Genomic DNA, 23,956 nt, shown 5'->3' on the forward strand with positions numbered 1-23,956 from the left:
GTAATGTTTCGGGGCATGTATACACGAGGCAAAACATTGAATTCAGATATCATTAAGAAATTATATAACAATCTTATTTAACCAGTTTTCACATTAATAAAAAGTTCATATTTATTTCCTTGCCATTTTTGTGCGAGCCGAGCAAAAACAGAAAAGCTTCAAAAATGTATGCAATTTCTATATATAAAATATAAATAATAAATATATACAACAATATGACATATATGTATATATTATATAATAAATCTATTTTTTTATTATCGAAAGTTGCGTCAGTCAGCTAATTATTATGTCTCATAAATAAACATTCAATAAATCGCTCCGATCACCCAGAAGCGTAAATCCCCAGTCAATACCTTACCGGTTGCATTTAAAGCGCAAATTTCAGTCGTGTCAAAGACGTGCTCGTGCGTGACGCATTAGTGACGAGGGATTCATCGTGCGCGCGTCTCCAATTGACGTGCATAATTTCCCCATTAGTCACACAGAGAGAGAGAGAGAGAGAGAGAGAGAGAGAGCTCGATCGTAACGAGGAGAGAAGAGTGCCTGCCGTTTAGCGTAAAACGCGTAACCGCGTTACGGCGAATTCCGCGGTAACCGCGAACTTTCCGTGATCTGATTAATCCTATGTCGTCATCAACGCGGTTTATTCCACAGGGACACGTATAATTACAGACCGTATTATACACGCGCACACCGCGCCGCGCGCCGTAATGAATGGCGAGGTAAACCGGGTGCACGGCTCGCCGTTCGCGAAATTATACTGAAACCTATGCGCCGGTCGTAGATACGACGATCGATTACGTAAATACGGCATTACGAATGCTTAAGCCGGCCCTCATTCATCAGGGTTATATACCCCTCATACGTTATTCTATTCGAACCCTCCTATCAATTTTTTTCTTTCCCCTCAAATAATTCCTCTCGAACCATTTCTTCTACCTTTCAAGTTTCAAACGCCGGCTGATTATTATAACGCTATAAATGAATTAATAGCGTTTTACGGTCTGTAATTGGTGAGTCGACGCGAGCTTAGGCAACGCGCTTCCCATTGTCCGTTCGAGCCGAAAAAAGGATGGCGGCAGATAAAATTTTATGACGGTCATTACAATAACGATAAGCTGAAAATACAACCTGGCCGGTGATCTGTAAGATATCCGCGTGCTGCTTTAGCCATACGTCAATTGACGTCATTAAGTAGTTAAGGCTCGCTCGTTCGTCAGGCAATATCTCGCTGCTCGCACGCCCGCGCGCGGATCACGCGTCACGTGGAGACATTCGCTAACGCAGTTACAGATTTGCTAATGTCAATGGGACATGGGACACCGTACGACGTAATGACGCTTAGTATTCGAAAATCGAAGTGCAGGCGCGTTGCACAATGCGACATTTCGCGCGAAGACATGGCGCGAGGACGCGCGTGTGGAAAGATCAGCCTCTTTGTTTTCTGGGCCATGGTCGAAACACGAATACAACACGGCGACCAAATGCGAAAATCATTCTCCGCCGCTTTTCCCGTGTGTACGCACGATAGATTTTACTTAGTTTCTTAAAGAGGAAGAGCCGCGGGAAGCTTTTTCCTCGCGCGTTATCTTCACAACGGCATATCTTGAATATCTTTTTCCTAGATTTCTCACCGTCACCAGAAGAACACTCGATTAGAATAATTCCTCGTCGATAAATGAACTGCATGATATTATAAATATATCGTTTCAGTGATAGTGGTAATAAATAAATATAAAATTGATTATACTTTTTATAGAAATCCTTCTTACGCATCAGCTTATAAATCTTGTAAATTATCGAGCGATTGAATAAAAACGATCCATTGAAATCGTTCTTTGCGAAAATGGACTCAATTAAAATTCCGATGTCTACAGGCAGCGCTGCAATTACTTTCAATTAAAACAAAATTACTTTGAAAGTGCATTGTGACGCGCTGACGTTTTTCACCGGCACACCTATTTGTCGCGCGCTGTAATTCACTGTTTCTTATTTTAATATGCATTACGTAAATGAAAGGGCTAATTAATTCTGCTCGATTTAGATCGAGACCCTTGCTCGGCACACATTCGACTCCGACAAAAATACTCACTTGAACTCGCGCTAGCTTTTTTATCGCCCTCTCTTTCTTTTTATTACCTGCTTTATCGTCATGGATATTTCAGAAAGAGTTACGAAATAGAGACGAAAAAGAAAATCTGTTTATACCGCTCGATTAGATCAACGAATATTTTTATTCAAATTTATAACGTATATATTAAAGTGTCAGCATAATTAAAAGACATAGGTATAACTCGTTCGTTCGAGTGTGTGCGTCAGCAATTCCGTTACGTCCCACGTATGAAGACACGTGCGATGATTTTAATTATGTGCTTAGCCCCATATGAAATGACCTTGGGAGCCTTGCAACAGGTATTCAACTCGTACCGAGTCCGAAATTTTGCAAACGTCGGCGTTTCGTGATCGACGAACTTTATGATGTGCAAATTGAACATTAGAGAGAGTTTAGTAAATAGTTTAATAATAGAATATATCCGTTGCTTCATTATTTAAATTATGACAAAGACGAATTAAGCAATACATTGGATAATATCTGAAAGTAACGATCGTTAACATAATAATCATTATATTGGTTTGAGTGCACGTCTATGTTGAGTTAACGTTAACTAACTCGGGTGATAACTAATTAGCAGATAACGCGTCACTTACGATGCCTTTATTGAGCTCTTAAGTTTAATAAACTCTTCGCGACTATATGGACAGTATTAATATCCGAAAGATTTATAACGTTTGTGTGCAGGTAATTATTGCATAATTACCATTAGCGTTCCTTAAGACATTCGTCGAACAAAACGGTTCGGCGCGCAAGCGATGGCTTTTTCTCTAAGTAAATTTTATAACTCCACCATATGGGCATTCACGACGCTTATGTAATTATAACGTAACGATGGCTTATTTTTCAACGTGAGAGCTGCTTATTTGACGACCATATAATCCGTTTTTATAGGAAGATATATCTCACGAGGAAATGAATCAACGACCTACATTCAATTCAGATGAAATTTTACGGGTATACAGTGACATAAGTCGTTGACGTCACTCTTGATTTATGATGTCAGAAACGGTAGACAGCCGGGTCGCACGCTTAAATAATCCACGCAACTTTCGGCCGCGGAAGAGATCTTCAACGTCGACAAATCATTCCTTCCTAAGGCAGATTTTTTAAAAACGCGTTATAAAATATTTGCCCAAAATGTGCAGCGTCAATATACAAATATAGCGGTAACAATAGATATTGTCGAAGAAATCTGTAAAAAAAAATCGCTACTTTTGCGAATTACTTCGGCGAGGACACCATCTAGATATTCGACAAGTCCGCAAAGCCCGCAAAGTCTCGTTCGTAGCGACAATTTCGACGGTATTCTCCCTTATTACGATATGTTTACGTTAGATACAATCGGTGTGCGCGCGTTGCGCTCTTACGTAAGCGCGACGTTTTGCGCGGCGTTGTTGGTCTCGCCCCGGCGAAGGAATCGGAGGGGATCCGACGGAGAGTTTGGAGAACGCTTCAACACAACCGGCAAACGGCAAACCGCGCAACAGACAGTCGTTGCACCACTTTCGCTATAAAATCGACATCCGTGACTGACCTTGGCACATTTCCCAACGCGATCGCGATATCGCTGGCCGTTGCTGGCCACGCGGATTTTTTTCGCGCGTGACTCCAATGACAAGTGTCGCGATGCGGCACTCGACCTTCGCCGGGTCGATTTCTTCTTCGTCCTGTCGCGATTCCGTTGTTCTTCTTCTCGCTGACAGCGACGACAGTGACGACGACGATGACTTCCTTGCGTAACGCGAATTGAAAAGCCGAAGACACCGTTCACGTCCGCGATTATCTTCCGCGATCGGCCGGCGCCGCTACGGATGTTTCTGCAATACATGCCTGCGACGGCTGCGATGCTATACCAAGATAAGAGTTGCATACTCTCATTTTTATTAATTTATAGCGGCTGCGGCTTTTCTCTCGATGTCAAAATTTTCCACATCGAGCGAGCAGAGACAAGCGATACGTCGTTCAATTCAAGGGTGTATTTATCGAATCCCAATAACCAAGTCCTTGCGATTTCCGTTGCGTAACACGTATGCGTTTTCACGATGCGCTCACGATGATAGAATACAATCGCATGAGCTTCTTTTTATCGCCGGCGTTTTTTTGTCACCGTCGATTTTAATCGCGCTGTTCCGTAACCCCTTCTGGGGATCAACGCCTATTACAAGGCTCCGCGATACTTGGGAAACTTGGCAATCTTGTACTTTGAACCGCGGTGTTTTGCCGAGGCTCACGCGATTCTCGGTGAATCTGTACGCGGGATCTAGCCTGCATGGCAGAGCGTTAATGTCATCTGATTGCTTTGTTGATTGTTAGTGACAAACGAGCGAAATCTGATAACATTCTCTAAAATCTTGTAAGATATCGTCGGGATTTACTTTTCGTGAATAGGATCAGATTTCAGGAGAATTAAAAGTATACGTTAAAAATGTGTAAAGAATTGTGCAAAGTGTGTTCAATTGATTCATATGGAGATCGAAGAAGCGTCAGTGCAATAAAAAACTTTTCTTGTAAATGTCTATTCAATTCAAAGTTATCCGAGCGCCATTATAAGTGTATAGTTACGTTAATGACGTTTTATCGAGCAAGTCAGCAAGTTAAAATTACCCTTACAAATAGCTACATGCGTAATTTCTCGGAACATACACATACGATGACACTACTTTTTTTTTTCAAAGATTTAAATTATGTTTTAGCGTACAAAGCTTTACTCGTTGTGTCAGTTAATGTTTCATTCATTTTAATTTTTCCATAGCACGAAGCGTAATCGTCAATAATTATCGCATTAACAGAAATTAATTGATAAGACATAATTCTAAAAATAATTTTAGAAAAATTGTATTAACAATAGTATAATCGTAAAAATAATAATACAATTTAATCACTAAAAAATTTAGACTAATTCTGTTTATTGATGACGCGTCGACAATTGATTGTCAATAAATTATCGAATCTGCATAATTTCCAATCTGTAATCATGATGTATGTGTAACACGTTTGTAAATAAGAATTTGCGATTTTCACAGATGATAATTAAATTACGCAAAAAGGCAAGCGCGGCCGTTCAATAAATGTATCGTGTGTAAAGTCCACGTCAGTAATTGTCATTCTCTATCACTGATAACATAACATCACCTATCATTACTAATAATTGGTGCACAGATTGAATAACACGTTTCACATGATAAAAAATTTTTTTTTGATACTCTCAATAACGCTAAGAGATATCGTCTCATGCTTAGTTTTTATTATTTAATTTTTCTTCTTCTTCCTCTTAGAATTTCGTCTCGTACTTTAACGCTCCGTCTAATCTCATCAATCGAACGTTTCCTTTTCTTGAGGGATGACTAGCTTTCTCTCAAACACTCGGACGGTCTGACCGAAGATTTTCCCCGTTTTAGGTATCTGGCGATCCTTTCGTATTCCATTATTGATTTATAATAAAAGGAATTATATTTAAATATTTAAATTTTAATAGATAAAATCTAGATAATTAATACGCAACCAATAATAGGACATACACGAGACAGTATCAAAAAGAGAGACAAGATTATATGCGTAAAACGCAATTTTTTCCGCATCGATGAAATCTCGCTCATCCCGCACGCGAATAATCCGTCGTTACGAAGAGGTTTTCCATATTTCATAAACGAAAACGGTACGCGTATGATGTGTACGGAAAATCGCGCAGTAAAATGAGGAAGCGAAGGACTTGGGTAATCCTCGGGGGGTTTTTTTTTTACGAGAAAGCGTGCGAACCGCGCGTTATAGCGAGCGAGCGTTCCGTTCCGTCTCGTTTCGTTTCGGCTCTCGTTCGTAAGCCGTTTTCTGACAGCGCCGTCGCGCATTCATCCGCGCGATCTCGCACGAATTAACGCCCGCTAGTTAATCTCTCGAACCGTTTCGCAATCGCGTGCCATTAGCCGCGAGCGCGGCAAATTGGAGCATACCTTTTTCCGATCGCGCTGCCGCCGCGCCGCGTTCATTGCACAACCACCGACGACGTTCCAATTACTATCCGCATCAATCTGTCGAGATTCGAGATACCGAAATTTGATGAAAGTTCGTTCTTATCCCCGCCACAGAGTGATATTGTAATTTATTCAATATTCCTCTAACGCGTGTTACGTATTAAATATTATGTAATTTAATGGACTTGATTTTTGTACAGTAAATTTCTACGTCCAAGCTTTCACGACGAAGATCAGATTTCGTTACGACGCGGCAAAGTACGCGAAGATAAAGGCGATTACGCATTTTTTTCGTGCACGGATCGTGATGAGCCTTTACGGAAAGCGTCGGATGAAAGTTATACGACAGGAAGATGTTAGTTTGACCTTACGGAGTTGTGCATACATCGCGCGAGATGAAACAATACTCTTGCCGCGGGTAACTTGCAGTTTCCTCCCGGTGCCGTCTAGAAAGTATATTTCTCTCGGTCTTTCACATCGCGGCTCGATATCGTCGTGGAATTTCTTTGCGACGTATTATTATAGCACTTGCCGGCCTATCTTCGGATAATGAAACCGATTAATTGATCCGTCAGAAATTTTCCGGTGATTAAAACGCTTCAGTGCGTCGTTGCACTTAACAAGGTTTAAGCTTTTCTTCAAAACGTTTACATAACAGAAAATTGTCGTGAGAATTATAACTATTAAATGATCATTAGAGCTTCATTAAAGAATCATGTCATTAAATTTTTAAATTTGTAAATCTTAAGATCGTAGTTTTTTTCAGTTTTCAAATTCTCGGAAATTTTCAACTTTCTAAAATCTGTAAATCTTTCTAAAGATTTAAATTGTTTTACTTGCGCGCTTTTTAAAATGTGATATCTTAAAAAGTCAGAATTTAAAAGCAAAGAAATATTTTATGCTATTCAAGGATTTAACAATATTCGAAAGAATTCGAAATTCAATAATTACGAAGATTTAAAAAATTAAAACGACAATTTAAAATAAATAATTTTTGCACAGTGACTTTTTGGAAAAATCATAGAAAGGAAGAAATATCAGCGAGTCAATCTCTGCGCAAACGAGCCAAGAGCTTCGCACGAGGATCAGTCGGAAATCGGCCTTCCTAGAAACCCAGAGATTGGAAATGCTAATGCGTGTGTGAAGATGTGCTCGAAGACGGTCGTCTGCCTCATTACGTTCGATTTCACTGCGATGTGTGTTCCGGTATCGTCAGAGAGCGACTCGCGTGTGTCTTGTATTACGTGAGAGGCCGACTCGCGCGACGCGAATGTTCCGCAAATCCCCACAACGGCTGCATATTGTACACGTGTTCAACGCGTATTCCGTATGTATTTAAATGAAGTTGTAATATGCGTGTCCCCCATTTTGAAATTTAAAATGTTATTCGGATTCAAATCGAGTCGAGTTCAATAGTGATGGACTAATATGTTGCGTATATACATAATATGGTGATACGGTAATTGAATATATGCTAATTAACGTCTCATTTTCATGAGAATATGAATAGCAATGGAACTAATTATGTATTCTTTGCAAAGAAATGCGCTGCTATTAGTATATTATAAATTCTGAAGATGAGAACAGAAGATTGACACTTTGAATGCGAAATGTGTGAAAAATGAAGTTTTACATTAATAGAGATATGTTTCCTTTCAAGAGTTACGTTTCCTTTGTAGTTTTTCTAATTTTTCACATTAAATATAATCGTCTTCTTCTCTTTTTGTTTCGAACGATTTTGCTACAATTATTTTGGGTTGGAATGTCGATCAATGGCGTCGGAGCGAAAATACGAATTTTCCCACGATTTACCACTTTCTCACTGTGCCGCGCGCAGAAAAGTTGAGTCAAGAGAATTTCACTTAGACGGCAAATGAAGGATATGTGTGTCACATGGAAGTCGAGGAAATTTCGTTGACCCGTCGCGACTTCCGTGGAGCACGAAAGTCAGCAAGAGTATATGAGCATCGGACGTGTAATTTTCCGTTTTGTACTTCCTTTAGATTCTTAGCAATGTCTCGCCGTCGGAACTATTCCTTCTTGAAAGATGTTTCAGGTCGTTGTGTCAGCGTCTTGCGATGCGATGATAGGATGAGCGTGGCGTATACGTATTAGCAGACGTAATGGATCGTTTAAGAAAGATTTCGAGATACCGCGAAAGTAAAGTCTGCGACTATCTTCGGAAGGCGAAGAGCCTTATGGAGAGGCTCGTTTAGATTCATTCTAAACGTTTATCTTAAACGTTCCGTTGTATTTTTCTATGCGAATTGTCTGTTTGGTTAAACACGTTTCTCATATCACTTATGCATTTTATGCTAATTAGGACTTTCGCTTTTCGCACGAAGCCAAAAATTCTGTTGGTTCTTGTTACGTATGATTAATGGACACGTCATCGGGATGAGAAATGACACTCCTCATCGGATCTTATGTTTTAGCAATAATTAATTAACAAACAACTGGATTTTTTTTACCACAAAAGTTCAATTGTGATTAATTTGACAAATTATAATTTATCATAATTTTTTTATATTAATCGTCTTGTCTCGAAGGCGAAATCCTGGTTCCAAAATCACGACAAAAATTCTGTCGAAATAATATTGTCTCGGTTAATCGATAAATTATTTGACAAATTGTCCGACATATCAAACAAACCGGTAGTATGTAAAGATTAATTATATGTTGAGATTTATAAATCACGAAACTCAAGGTACTGAAATTAAATGCTAGCCGAAAAAAGTAGCGTTATTTTAGCTTCAAAGTACGCATCAGTCTTGTCAATTTACACGCCTGTTCTCAGGGATGTCTGAAAGACTTGCAGATTTACACGGTAGATTTATCACATTTTCCAATATCTCGCGCATACTTTTTTTTAGAACACCAATTTCGCACCCCATCCCTACCTGTCGCAATTTCGCGGCAATTCCACCAGGCACTTGCCGTCCCCGTCGAAATTCCGGCGAGCTCACGTGTAATTCCGATCGCAGGCCGGCGCAGTTGAGGGACGTGGGCAAGAAGGAGCGATCGGCAGCATCTGTGGGATGGTTCACCGGGTGACGTTATCTCGCTCACACACTGACACCCGAACTCAACATCGAAAAAGCACCGCGTGGAAAACGAAAGACACGGTGGGCTTCCGACTGCTGCCGCTCGAAGAGACCAGCAAAGACAGGGACCGGGTGAGTTGACTTGGTCGCGCGAATGGGCAGCCGAGGGACAGCCAGCCGATCGATCGATCGATCGCCGTTCACCTCCTCCGCAACTTTCGAGTCCTGGCGCGAGACTGAGAACTGACTCGGTCGCGACACTCAATAACGCCGTCGCGCTTGCACCTCCCTCTTCGTCGAGTGCTCCGGACGATCTCTTTCCGTCTAATGCTTTCCCTCGCCGAGCACTCTTGCTCGCCTTCCCTTCCACCTGTTGCTCCCTCGCGTTCACTCCTCGTCCTTGTCCCCCGGCTTCGCCGATTCCCCGACCGCCACGCTTTCCGCACCGATTTTCTCCCCTGACTTCCGATCCAGGTTTTCCAGCCGATTAGCAGAGTATAAAAAAAAAAAAAATCGGGTCTTTTCCTGTTAATCACGGCGCAGCGTCCTTTCAGTTTCTTTGATACTACGTTAATTGGTAACCAACGTGATAAATATGCTGAGCAAGAATTAAAGGTGACACAAGATTTGACGTAAAGCGAGCTATCATTGTCTCTTGGAGTGGAAAATATGGATAAATTTGATCTTTGCTTTTCGCGAAAGGTTCTTTTTTATTTTAGAAATATTCGGAACCATTAAAAGATTAACGAATTGCATAAATGGAAATCAAAAGATTAATAACTACTGCTCATTCTTAATAATTCCATGCCCAGTGACATAAAAAATATTTTATTTCGGTATATCTGAATCCGATAGTTATTTTAAAAATCTTGAGAGAAAATAATAATTAAATATATCTAAGTACTTTATATCCGGGCCCTTTGTTTCTCGATGCTACCGCGATTTTGCTTGTCCGTTTAATGTTGTCCGTTCAATTCGCAATCGTGCGGTAGAGCCGATTCCGCCTCCGAGCGAAGCGGACGGTCTGCTGCGAACGCTTTCGCTCATCTCGAGAGACGCTGTATATAGTTACCTCTTCCCATCACCTGCTGTTCCCTCGCGAAAGGCCGTTTCCTCGGCGCACGTCGATTCGGAGATCCGTTTTGACATCGCGAGATCGCTTTCTCCGCTCTTTCTGCGCCTGTGCCTACAATCCCGACTTGGAATTAATTTCCCTTTCTCAGGCTTACATCAATTTCCGCTCGTAATACTTGATATAATTTTGTGCGTGTGTATGTGTGTGTGTGTGTGTGTGCGCCTTCCCCTTTCCCTCTTTCTCGTTTTTCGTCATTTCTTATATTATCTTCGCTATTTCCATCTCTCTTGATGCCCCTTGTTCCGTTTTTACTCACTGTTTTATGAAGTTCGTATCATGCATGCTTGAGAAACGTTGTTTGATGACGATTATTTCTTCGTAATTCGCGGATAAAAACGCGATTCGTTTTATCCGCTTGCTCAATTTCCGCTCTCAATTTTCCTCCGTCAAAACATGAGTACATACATCCTGCAATTTTTTTTGTCCGATCGCCGATTAACGCTCTTCCGAACGTACGATGATTGTAAATTGGCCGGCGTGAACGTTAATGCGCATGTTTATTCGTTAACTTATTTTTGCGGTCAGGAATTCCTTATTACCCTGCAATTTCCAATTTTGGCGTTCTCCTCGGCGAATAATTCAGCGACGCGTGATCCCAGTGTTTAGTGCGCGGCATTAGCGAGCAAATTGCAAACGGCAAGGGCACAAGTACACCGACTTCCTGAGCCCATTCGCGTACGGCTTGGTCACTTCCGGCAGTTAATTCGGTAAAACACCTTGCTATGCCATTGTCATCGGCGATAATAAGACACTGAAGATTCTCCCGATGTCGCATGACGTTTGTGCCTAGCGAGGAGCATACGCATAAAGCGTATGCTGTACGAGCATTGATATGATATACAAAATTATACTTTTAATTCTTTTTTCTTACTAAGCGCTTATTCTTATTAAAAAAAAAAACATCAATCTTTCGCTTTCATATATGTATACGTAAAATGTATTACGTTGGATTAGGTAATCGAGATAATCCACATATCGCGCAATAATGACGATTAAGTGAAAATACGACCGCGTACGTGATATCACAATCAAATTACAAGGGAAACGCCGCGGCCGTAATCGGTCAGGATCGGATCTTGATTGTCTGTAAACTCTGTAATATTATTTTTCAGTGAATTTTACGTAAGATTAGTGAACAGAACGAAATTCAATTTTCTTCCCGTCGCGTCGGCGCGAAAAATTCTCTCTATCCTCGTTCGTTTAACGGCGAGCGAGAAAACGCGGTGGGAGGTTAACGACCGTGGAAATCACTTAAATCCTGTGATTGTGCACGCTTGCGGGTAATATCCCGCAGGCTCAGTTATAGCCCGGATAACACAGCAGCAGCGCCAGCGTCGTGAAATCTCTGTCAGAACGTTGAAACGTCGTGTCGGAGTAAGCGAGGAACAATTTTCTCGGCGCGAATCGACGCATTGTTTATCGAACGCGGCATTAAATTGTTAATAAACTCCGACCATGTCTAATATTACCATTAATGATTAACAACGCGCGATATTGGCCAGACATAGAATATTAAGTACCACTTGAATGTCTTCTTATCCACTTGTTATTCTTCTTTTTTTTTTTACTATTCTTTGTGCGCGCGTCGTATATTTTTCTTTTGTAATAATATAATAGAGTAATACTTATGTGAGACAATGTTGTTTAATCAACAAATTTTGTCGCAAGAATATCGCTTCTTTCTAGTTTACATTAACGCTTCGTCAGCGTGTTTTCGGTGACTAGCAGTTTTATCGGCGCTCGTCATTGTCTTCGTCATCTTATCGTCTCGTAATAAAAATACTTTTTATCCGTGAGATTCGCGCAGAATGCGTTTGATCGTCTTCATCATCCATTCGTCTTTAATAGCTCCTTGATGCTGCGTAGTGGAGGGTCGTTGATCTGAAAGAAATATTGCATGACCACGAGATGATGTGGCGATCCGCGAGGATACAACAAGACGATCTTTCGACGGCCTTGATCGCCGTCTGAAATAGCCGGTCTTTCACCCTTTCCTTTTTCTCGGGATAGCCCGCGTACGAAGTACGAAGGTGATCATGATTTCTCGGCCATGTTCAATATATCTATATGCAAATGCATATCCTCGTGTATAAGGATAGTTAAAAATGTACGGTAATCGCGGCGTGCGATATTTAATCATTTTATGTCGCGGTTCGCAGATTTATTGCGAAGAATTGCTTTACGAAGAATTATATTCGTGACTTTTCAGAAGACCTGGTCTTGAGGACAGGACGCGGAAGAATTTTTAATGCGTGCCAAAGTTCTACGCGTGATACACGTGTATTATATGTGCAAAGTAAATATGACAGGCTGGCTCGACGAAGAAATGTATATGCATAACGTTTGCAAATTGGTCTCCATTTTATTCTTACTGTCCTTGGTGTCAAAATCGATATTAAATGATGAAACTAATTTACTTAGCAATGTAATTTAATATGATAGACGATAAAAAATTCACGAAGCTTGCAGAAAGATATAAGCAATTTTAACAAGTTCCTGCTTTTCTCTGTGCCTTCTGCGTTCATTGTATCTTTGCGATTCTTTTCTTTTTTTTTGCTTTTTCTCGTCAGTTTTAAATCTTCGACTTTGTCCTTTTTCGCGCTAATCTATAATATATCGAACCGACATGCGTGAATATAACAATGGGTCTGTTTTCTATTGCTAAACTAGTCCAATATATTTCGTCTCGCGTCGTCTTTTTATCGTTGCGCACATTCAAATTGCGATTGTTTTCGCGGCAGTCGACAATTTTATTTCAGGTCAAGAAGTAGCGACTATAACGGTGGTCAAGACTGCCTGCACTTTCCCCAGCATTGCGCAACTGTATATAGCTGCGGCACCTGACGTAAAGTAAACCTGATTAAATAACAGAAAATTATGAATCTTTCTTTTTTTTCTGTCAAAAATTGGACTACTCGCTTTGTGGCCCGTATTCAAAATTAATATTTCAATATGTGACTCGTGTAGCATTTTATGTTTCGAGATAAAGATCGAGCCGTTATCGTTGACATTATCTTCAAATATTTGATGACTTTATGCTATAAACCACGCTATAGACAATACGTTTTTGCACAAATTAAAGTTTGTGTAATAAATGTATTAAAAATCTTCGGCAAATAGGTCCAATCGGCGTCCAGGTTTTCTTCATTTGTATAAATCGTTATTTTATGTGAATTCCATATAACGAGACGTAAGCGGTCTGCTTGTAAGACAAACAATGATTAATAAATTTGCAGCCTTAAGAAATTAGTGGTGGAATAATAAAAAATTAAATTGCCATTACCGCCGACTTGCGCTAACGCCTGTCGGTCATGTCGAGCGAGGGGAACATTCTCCTGTCACATTTTTCGTCGAGGCATTAATAATAGGTAGGTCGAGGACGTATCGATTGCAAGGATATCGCGCGTGAATTTCCAGACGGGCAGGCTCGGGTACGAAATTACACGGATTAGCTTGCTTCGCGGGGACTGCAACGAAGGAAGAACGTCGCAACGGATCCGTCCGCGGCTGGCTGTGACCGGCAACGATAGAACGAGAAATTTGTAAAGCGCGACTTCCGGTTGCATACAGAGCCGGCCTCGAACCGTAGTCTGCTGGACCACTGAATTCGCGAATTCGCAATCGCGTCTCGTGCGAAAGTACACCTCTATACCGATGGTTCTCGCATTAGAAAACTTGACTCGCGTTAGAAGACTCCGCCACGTGCATCTCGATGAAAAAGATATGACCTAGCATCAGGAAAGGAAAAACGGCTCGTACGGGCGCTCACGTTTCGTGCGTGAAACCGAAAGTGGACTCGCCACGCGAAGGCGGATGCTGCTTGACAGCGGCGGAATTTTTATTTAATGTCAAACTCCCCGAAAAGTGAAAGCGTCCGGCGATGTTCGCGCGGAAGGTATACAGCGCCCCGTTTCGATATCCTTCGACCTTGGGGCAACAGCTAGTGCGCGTGTACCGCGATATATCACTTAATTTTCACACACGTGTCCCCTTCTATCGATGGTATTCATTCGCGCCGTTTGACGTCACGCCGTTTTCTCCGTTCGCATCGACGTATCGTCGGTCGGTGATTTTGCTGACGCTGGCGACGTTAATCGCGATAATCGGCTGATTTCGATTGCTGACGGCGCGGATGCGATATAATCAACCGGCGAAGGAACCGGTACGTTCGCCCGTTGGAAGCCGAAAGTACCGAGAGTTTTGTCTTCTGAAGAAGATAACCTTGAACCTGTGCGGTTCTAACGGGAGAGGAACTCTGGGAAATCGAAATTTTATAATTTTTCGTACATTCATCGCACGTTTCACTGGAAAGTTATGCAGAATGAGCGAACGCCTCGCGAAGATTGCCTTGAAAAATCTTCATAATTTATCTTCCTTGATTTACATTAAATGGTTAGGAATGATCAGACTGTTGTAAACAAATGTTAAGAGCCTTTAGTCAACATTTGTAAAATTAACATATTCCTTTAATAAGGAATATAATAAACCGTTAAACCAATTTTACAAGCTCTTTAAAGTGAACTAAGTTTTAGAACCATCTAAATAATGAAAATTGTCACGCAGCACAGCATGTATTATTTTCTGCAGCTGTATATGCGATTGAAAATAAAATCGTAAACATTATCATACTTCGTACGTGTCTCGCGGGCTAAACGTGCCCGAATTCGATAGCATTAAAGCAAGAGTCTCGATATAAAAATACCTTGCAAATGCAGCTGGATGCCATAAAGGTATAGCTGTGACTAAAAACGTTGGGTGTTTCTTGTTTCTCGATTGAAAGCGCCAGTTAAAAATACTTGCGCATGCTTGGGACAGTTCTAAAAGTGAACGTATACAATTCGCGCACACACATATGCACGCATTGCATATTTGTTCATCAATGTATCGAATATTAATGACCGCATCTCAAACAGTTCACGAGTAATAATTTTGCGAGCAGCACCATCTTCATAATAATTTGCATTTTCTCGACAAATAGCGTTCCTAAAAGAAAATCGATGAATATTTCTCTTCGCAGCACTGTTGATTGTACGGATTATACATTCATAATAAATAAATTTGACGAGAATGTTTGCTAAATATTTATGCAAATATCTCGAATTCAAAGTCACACGTCACCAATCTGCGGTACATCTTCGTAGATCCGTTCGCGTAAAAGCGAAAGTCTTCGCTTCGGTGCGCATGCATGATCGCTATCGGGTCAGACGACAGCACGCGATCCTCATTACGACGGAAACAAGGATCGGTCTTCCCAAGAGCGATCCGAAAGACGTATATTACATTCTTTCCGCCATCCAGCGCGACATCAAGCAGCCTTGACCCGTTTAGAATCTTTTTCTAAACAATCTTGCTATTATTTTCATATTTTATGCGTAATAACACGGTCGATTTTCACCTATTTATTGTCACGTATTATCGACGCGTTTACGTACTTATTATTATGCAATTTGTCGCGCAATTCACTTGCGTCTGTCGGAAGTACCGCGGCAATAATCCTCACGATCGATCCCTCAGTCGCGCTTACAAGTGCGTCAAACGGTAAAACGGACAATGCACGTAAACGAGAAAATGTCATGCGGTATTATCAACGAACCAGGTCGCTAAACGCGGCCGAAGACATGGTGTAGATGTGAAAGCGGTCAGTCCAGCTGCCGCGCCGGATTACGTAAATCCCAGGAAGAGATCAAATGACCGACGAAGGTATCGTACTGCCGATATCGCGACATCGATATTCGGATATACCTATATCCGCGCGTGAATTCCGTCCTCCACGTGCGGAACTTGGGGGCTGGAGATCCTCACACGTTTGAGACGCGTGGCGCGGCCTCCGGGGGATCCTTCGTGTCCCGGTGACGAGGTGACATAACGGAGTAAGAGAAACTTTACCGCGGATACTCACGTAATAACGTGCTTAATGGGCGCGTCCATAATTAAACAAGATCGCGCTGTTCGCGAGGCGATGCGCCTCAGAAGAAAATGCACGCCAGGTTTTAACACTTTCCATAAATCACATGTGAATTCTTTTGACTCTGTATACATTGCGAGAACTTGAAAAATGTTGCAAGCAGATTACCTTGACCAAAGGTGCATCTCTCCGTTAAATGTAGCTGCGTAAAGATAAGAGTTTGTTTAAATCGCGATTATCGCCGGTCGTGTGAAAAAGTATAGCAAATAAGTCATTCGCACTGGCCTTATAGCGCTGATGGCCTCTTGCATTTTAGTGACTCGTAATTTTTTTAAGGAATGATGCAAAACTCAAGGAGGGAAAACGTGTCTTTTTATTGATTTACAATCGCGCACGACGCATGATGTTCGACAATTTTTCGACGACTTTCGGAGAACGTGACGAAATGAGAAACTGCGATAGGTATAACCTTTTTAAAAACTGGTCCGCGACGGAGCTCGGTCGTCATCGCGAAAATTTGATCGACGTGCCGATGCTCGCTAAACAAAGGCGCGGAAAATCATATCTGTTTGCGTCATCGGATTTACATGCGCGCGTGTAACCTTCGAACCAGTATACCTCGCATCGCATCATTATGGCCATCATATCGACAGGTCATTAAGCGTTATAGCTGATGACTATAGCAATTAGCTAAATAAACAGGCGCCTACTTTTCGAAGGTAGCAATGCCAATCGATATCGGAGAATATATACATACATTTTGCTATTTGCCTGCGCCACTAAAAGCTTAAGCTGGATAAATAATTATTAATTGGGTGCTATAGATATATTCGTCCAATAAATTGCGATATTCTGAGATTCAATGGATATAAGAACGATCCATGACCTTTTGTCCTTTTTCAATATGAGTGAAGCTTATGGTTGTGTCTGTTGAGACACTTTCGTACATTTATATCCTAAAAATAGGATAAGCAAATTTATATAGTTCAGAAGGAACGGCGCGGGCGAGGAAACTCGGGATTAATATTTTTTGGGTTTTTAGTTAAAAATATTATTAAAAATATCATTAGTGTCAAAATATATCTTTGTACGAAACAGATCGAACCTTAATAAAATTATTTAATTAGTTTATAACTATTTATCTATAAATACTAATGAAGATTTAATGTGTTGCTATCTCTTCTTCTGTATCGCGTACTATTATCACATTAATTATGTGTCGTTATTATTCGTCATTTGCTAACGCTCATTGCTTTATATAATTAATCCTTTTATGTTTATCATTACCATATGCAATTATTTGCCAATATCGAAATTCTATTAAGAAATTTTACTTATTTAGCATCATTAATTTTTATCGAAATGGAAGTGTCAGAAAGTAAACTTAAACGAGCGTGATGTTTTTAATACCAGCTACTATGAACGTGCTCATTTATGCGATACAGAAAATCACGTTTATTCAACGGATGCGTAAGCAAGAAAGAGAGAAAAGAAAGGAAAAGAAAAGCAGATACAACTTGTTTTCAGAAGATTCGATTTTGTAGATAAGATCGGTTGCTCGTCTACGAGGAATGTGATTCTACATATTAATTTGACAATATGAATTGATATAATAATTTATATACAACGAAAATGTTAATTATGGACAGATGGAACGAACTATGACCGTCTCGTGTAGACCCGAGCAACGAATGATACATATGCGTCATAAACAATCACCGAACACAGTAAATGACATAGAAGGCAATGTTTAAAGTGAACATATTATACGATCGTAGACCAATGATAAATTTTCTGTGTCTTTCTGAGAATTAATGGCATCTTTTTAAAAATGCTTTTTAATAAATAACATTTCAGAGATTTCGCGTTTTTAAGATTTTGTTCCGCGTGTAAAATTTCATCGCATATCTATCGTGTGTGCATATATATCTATAAATTTTGATAAAAATTCTTAGAAAACTCTTTTAAATTTTAAATTAGATTTAAAAAAAAAAAGATTATTTCTGAGAAACAATAAAGACACGTGTATAATCATTTTATTTGCGTTTGTTTCGCAAAAAATTTCTATGAATTCTTTATGAGACATCCTGGTATACTTTAGAGAACTAAATTGGCCAGCACTTAACCACACACACATGGGCATATGTATATGAGCATATAAATTTAATTGTATCGAACAACTGATGTACGTTTTTGTCTCGTCGACATCGATCAAAAGAGACAAAAAGCGTTGTAGAGCGTTAGAAATGGGTTAAACAATGCCGTTTGCTGAAGAGACATGTTGAAGATGAATAAGCGAACATGCTAGACACGACGTACATATTTGCACGAATAATTTTTTTCGCTAATCATTCGTTTGCTAAAAAATAAGACACTTATAAAAATTAAACGGAACGATCGTGACTTTCGATTGGTGACAAATATTATTAATATTATTATCTCTATCGTCAATGCAAGCAAAAGCAGCGTTTGTCTTTGTGCGATTAAGACATTTCGTATATATTGTAAAGATGACTAATTAGATTATTATAAAGAAAGAACAGAAATTGATAGAGAAAAAGAAAATAATATATAATATGTGTATTTGAAGAATCTCTCAAAAACGGACTCTTTGATGATGTCTTTTATGTCTTTTTTTTTACTGGATATTTTCATGATTATTTGTTGGAAATAAAGAAGTTTAAATCGAGTCTTAAATAAATCAAAATCTTCCTACTTTTATTCCATTTAGGCTGCGTTTCTTTTGACGCTTTCAGCGCTGAAAAGATCGCTCCATCTTTGTTCGATATTCGATGCGCATGACGAAAACAGAATGATACTTACAGCGCTGAAAACGTCAAAACGCAGCTTTAGACTGAATTTTAATGAAATATCTTTTAAAACTTATTCAACGAAATTCATAATAGCTTCCTTTAAAAACAGTCTGCAAATTTATTTAAAAATCTTATTTGTATCGATAATTATCGGCAATTTTGCTGGAAAGAGAAACGGCGATGGTTTAGAAGTGTCATTAAATCCACGCTTGCAACGGCGGCGACAAATAGGTCGACGAGTTAATCATTTCGCGTCTCAAGGCATTTGCGAAACGCGAGAAAAACGCTTATGCTAATTTGAGCCGCGAAGTGCCTCGAAGTCCTGCCGAGAAGTCCAAGTCGTGGTGCCATCTCTTGGAAGAAATACCTAGCAGATACACTCGTATATCTTTGAAGATACAGTTGAGGATAAGCCTCTGCGATCCCGACATCGATCGCTAAAGATGACTATATTGCGCGCTATGATCATTTTTATAGTTTTTACTTCTTTACTATGCGCAGTATGAATTTTTTTGGATCCGGCAACCTTCTTCCGTTGAGGAAATTCCTATTTACGGCAATTTTTTATTCAATAACGCAAAACTGACCACAAAAATTTCACACGTGTCATCATATGCTTATGAAAAAACATAAAAAGTATTTTTATACATATTTTAAGTCAAAGTTTTTTTAAACACTTTTTTAACACAGTTTTTTTTTAACTTAAATTTTGAGCTATGCGAAACATATATTAAGCATATGCTCTTAAATTTTTTTTGTTTAAATAATTTAAATTTATTTCTTCTTTTGCTTCCTCATAGAGGAAGCTTTGTTTTCGTAAAAAAAATTTTTTTTAGTTGCTTTTGCCAATGTGTTCAGAATGTTCTAAAACGTCGAAAAATCGCTATTTTAAAAAATGTCGGTATGTGTGTATGTGTGTATGTGTGTATGTGCCAAATTTACCGAAATTTCTATAACTTCAGAACTGATCAACCAAATCTTAACGAATTGTATATGAAATAAGGGTAGAAAAGACTGAAGAATATAATAGAATTAATAAAAATTGCTAATAATCAAGGGATTCTTTTTTAATAAAATTTTGAATTTTTGCAGAAATGTTTGTTTATGCTTTAATTTCCGCAAATTTGGAGATATCGATCTATTTCTAATTTTATTATATTTTTCAGTTTTTTCTACCTCTATTTCATATATAATTCTTTAAGATTTGGTTGATTAGACTCAGCTTTATACGTGATCAAAGGTCCCTAATTTTTAGAAAAATGTTTGTAATAGCTTTAACTTCTGTAAATTTTAAAAAAGATATCGGTTTATTTTTAATTTTGTTATATTCTTCAGTCTTCTCTATTTCTATTTTATATAGTTCTTTAATGCCGGTATTCATAGTCGGGTCTTATATTCAAGTTAAAAACGAGATGCAAGTACTAATAGTTGCTCTAACTTTCGTAAATATTGAGATATCGGGCTGTTTTTTTTTTTAATCAATAGAGTATTATTCAAGGAAGGTCGGTATTAAATTTGGCGATGATCGGTAAAGGAGTTTTTTGCAACCTTTGCTCACAAAGCTTCCTCTATGAGGAAGCCAAAACAAATAGAGGAAGCTTTGTGAGCAAAGGTTTCTACTTGCACACTTAAAAACTATGAGGAAGCAATGTGCAGGTTTCTACTTGCACACTTTTAGTTGTTTTACCTTTTTTTAGAAAACAACGAATTAATAATTAGACTAATAAAAAAAAATTTACACTCCCTAAAACAAAAAGAAATTTAAGAAGTAACATATGTTTTGCATTATAAATTTAAATTTGGATTAGTGTTGAACTTTGACTTAAAATATGTATAAAAGAAATCTCTTTTCTCATAAACATATGAAATTTTGTAGTCATATATCTCGCGTTATCGAATGAATAATTTGCTGAAAATTGCCAAGCCCTCACGCTTGGCACATAACAATCGGCAGAGAGAATGCGCCGCAATTTTATGCTTCGGATGACACTTAAAGTAGCATCTGTTGCGTGCATTCACCCAGACCATATGCGTCGGATAATGAACAAATCGCGCGTTTCGAGTTTCACACTTCCTAGTCACATAATAGCACATTTGTTGGGATTATGCAACGACATAAAGCATTTCGTTCGCGAGACATGTTGTTTCTTAAAACCTTCCTGAACCTCTATGTGTATTGGTGTTTCGATATCGGGAGAACTACCGCGATCCGATCATAGGTATGCGTTAAAAGCAGAAGGATAAGAGGGATATAAGAGTTAAAAGAGCTAAAAGAATCAAGTTAAATAAAGACTTTGCTTACTCCAATCTTACGTCTATAGTAATAGCTTCCTAGAATTATCTCTCTCGGAGTCTCCGAGGCGAGCTAACATGTATATCGTTAAATCAATATTTTGTTTACAAATTACTATTTACTCTTTACAATTTATCAAAACTGATGCGCACAAACTCAACAAAATAATTTCAATGTTCTTTAAAGTAATCGAAACTCTGAATTAATTGCTTTAAATAAGAATATTACGTCTTTCTCGTTTTATGTAATCTCTTTCGATTTTTTATATTTCCGTATTCATAATTTTTCACGTATGCTCTTTTTATACACATGCATTTCCTTTTTCTTTTTGCATTCTCGATACGTTACTTCATCACGGTATTTTTCTTATATTTATTTTACCGCACCTTAATTTATTGGCACGCGGTATCCCCAGAGCAAACGTAAACTATTACTACTTAAACCCGCCGTAAAAATGTCTCGACGGTGAAGATGCGTTACGTACGATCGTGCGTGCGTGAGTGCGTGCGTGCGTGCGTGCGTGCGTGCGTGCGTTTGTCCTTTCACTGCACAATGCTGTAGTCAGGCAAAGCGCGCGGCCTGGTCTCTCGCTGCACTTGCCGGCCATTGCCGGCCACTTTCACGCGCGATTGCGAACTCGGTCCCGCCGAAGTAAGTAAGCCGCGCAGGACCCATTGCCGCTGAGTGGCACGCGGCAAGTTCCTACGACGAGAGAACTACGCTGAAGAAGAAGGAAAAAAAAAGAAAAAATTGCGCGATTGCGCTCGTTACGTATCGCGCGGGGTGACCTAAAACTCGCGCTTCGAGTAATCGCGATTTTTCTCCTTCGAGAGATCTTCTTTAAGAGATTCAAGCTTGAATTCGGAATCTCCCAGAAATTATCTTATGCGAGACGAAATGCGAGAGACGAGTTACGGGATACCCATCTCCGGCTGACGTTGGAAGGCTATACTCCGCCTGTTTAACATAAATCAATCATCTGTATTCAAAGCGAATTCGTAAGTTCTCTCCGTGTCGGCTAGCTCTTTTTGCGGTAGATTACAATACAAAATCCCGCGGAAACGCTGCTGCCGCGCAGATTTCGCTCCTGCATGCTGGCGCGTCGTCGTCGCGTAAGTCGCGCATAACGCAACTAAAATTGCAATATCGCACGATTGGCGATCCCCGATGATTATGCATGCGCAAACACACGGCGCGAGCTTTCTTAGAAACCGGCGCCGAAGAAAGTTCCGCTGGACCGTAAAATATGTTCGGCGCGTGTACACATGAATTTCGATATGTATATTAGCTAACCTTGTGAAACGAAATCCCAAATATATTGATATCTGCGCGGGCGAGTTTTCAGGTTTCTACCTTCGCTCTTATACAGCATATTCCAGAAGAAATCTGCCAGACACATTATATCTATAACTTTTAACCCTCAGTTATCTTAGGTTTTTACACCCCGACACCAGGGTCTGAGAGACCCCTGCCGTTTTCTCCAGCTTGTATCTTTAAGACAAATGCATCAATTTGAAGTCTTTTTTTTTAATCGATGCGTCTTTTAAAGATCTACAAGACCGTGCAAGTTAGATTATTCCAAGTTAAAAAATGTAAATGTTATTTAAAAAAAAGAAAGACGTGTTTTTCTGAAAAAGCGAAAAAGATTGCTTTTTTTCAAGCTGACGTAGTACTGACTAAAAAAAGATACAAGGGTTTTATGAACGTTTTAAAGACCCTGCACGTTTTAACAATGTGTAGGGTCTCTCAGACCCGGGTGAGGTAACACTGAGGGTTAACACTATTTTTTATTTTACATTATATTTATATATAAAAAATATAATATATTATATAAATAAATAAATAAAAATATATATTATGTGTATATTAATTCCATATAAAGAGAAATCTTATTAATATAATTTTTGCACCTGAAAATTGAAGCATATTCGCAAAATCTGAGAGATTTCTTCCGTCACGTTTGAGTCTACATGCTTGTGTGTGACTTACCTGGTAAGTCCATCAGTCCAGCTGAACATTTTCCTTATCTTCTCCCGTTGCATCTGATCCTCACCCTGAAATCCCTTGTTATCCATCGTGGGCGCTTCCACTATTGTTTTCACTTCGCGAACGGCCTTGATGCGGGTTGAGAATCTCCGCGAGAACTCACGCGCGAAAGTTCTGGCTGCCTGATTCAACAACGACGTTGCATCTTTTGTTTCCACGTTAAAAACACGTCACCCGGCACGGTGCGTCGCGCTGAAAGTTAAATAGATTATTGGAGATTTCCTACTGGCGATGTGCGTCACGACGAGATATATTGAACAATCAAACGAATTCCGCCTCGTGCATTCGAAATTACATCCTTTTTGCCGTTTAACGGAAATGGATTTTTCCATTATCAGTGACAACTTTTGCACAAATGATGATTTGTTTTTTTTTTGTTACTATTTTTTTTACACTTTTTATCTTGAATATTTTTTTAAATGAATTGAAATTCGGTCAAATTGCTGATTACGACGTGAACCGACATATCGCGTTCCAAATTTACACCGACTTCGATTTATAAACGTTGGTCCAAGAACCAATAAATCAACGCATATAAGAACAATATTACTATAATACTATTATATATAGTTTATGTTAATAGGTTAAAAGTAAACTCTTGTTTACTTTTATGTTCTCCTAAATGTCTTCTTT

General features: G+C 39.4%; 1 protein-coding gene across 3 annotated transcripts in view; it reads right to left on the reverse strand.

The window, feature by feature from the left end:
• The window catches only part of Snu (ABC-type transporter snustorr), a 52,225-nt gene that overhangs the window by 23,608 nt on the left and 4,661 nt on the right, over positions 1-23,956 (reverse strand). The window contains exon 2 of one of the 3 annotated variants that reach the window (XM_077410638.1): positions 23,267-23,515. In XM_077410638.1, the coding sequence (XP_077266764.1) occupies positions 23,267-23,352 (86 nt within the window). In that variant the 5' untranslated portion in view covers positions 23,353-23,515. Of the gene's footprint in view, positions 1-8,987; positions 9,427-23,266; positions 23,516-23,956 lie in introns of those variants that run through there. The other 2 variants (XM_077410637.1, XM_077410639.1) reach the window with 2 other exon arrangements.

Source organism: Temnothorax americanus, unplaced genomic scaffold (assembly GCF_048541705.1).
Source record: "Temnothorax americanus isolate GAGA-0224 unplaced genomic scaffold, ASM4854170v1 Scaffold29, whole genome shotgun sequence".
In the NCBI taxonomy this organism is placed as follows: Eukaryota; Metazoa; Arthropoda; class Insecta; order Hymenoptera; family Formicidae; genus Temnothorax; species Temnothorax americanus.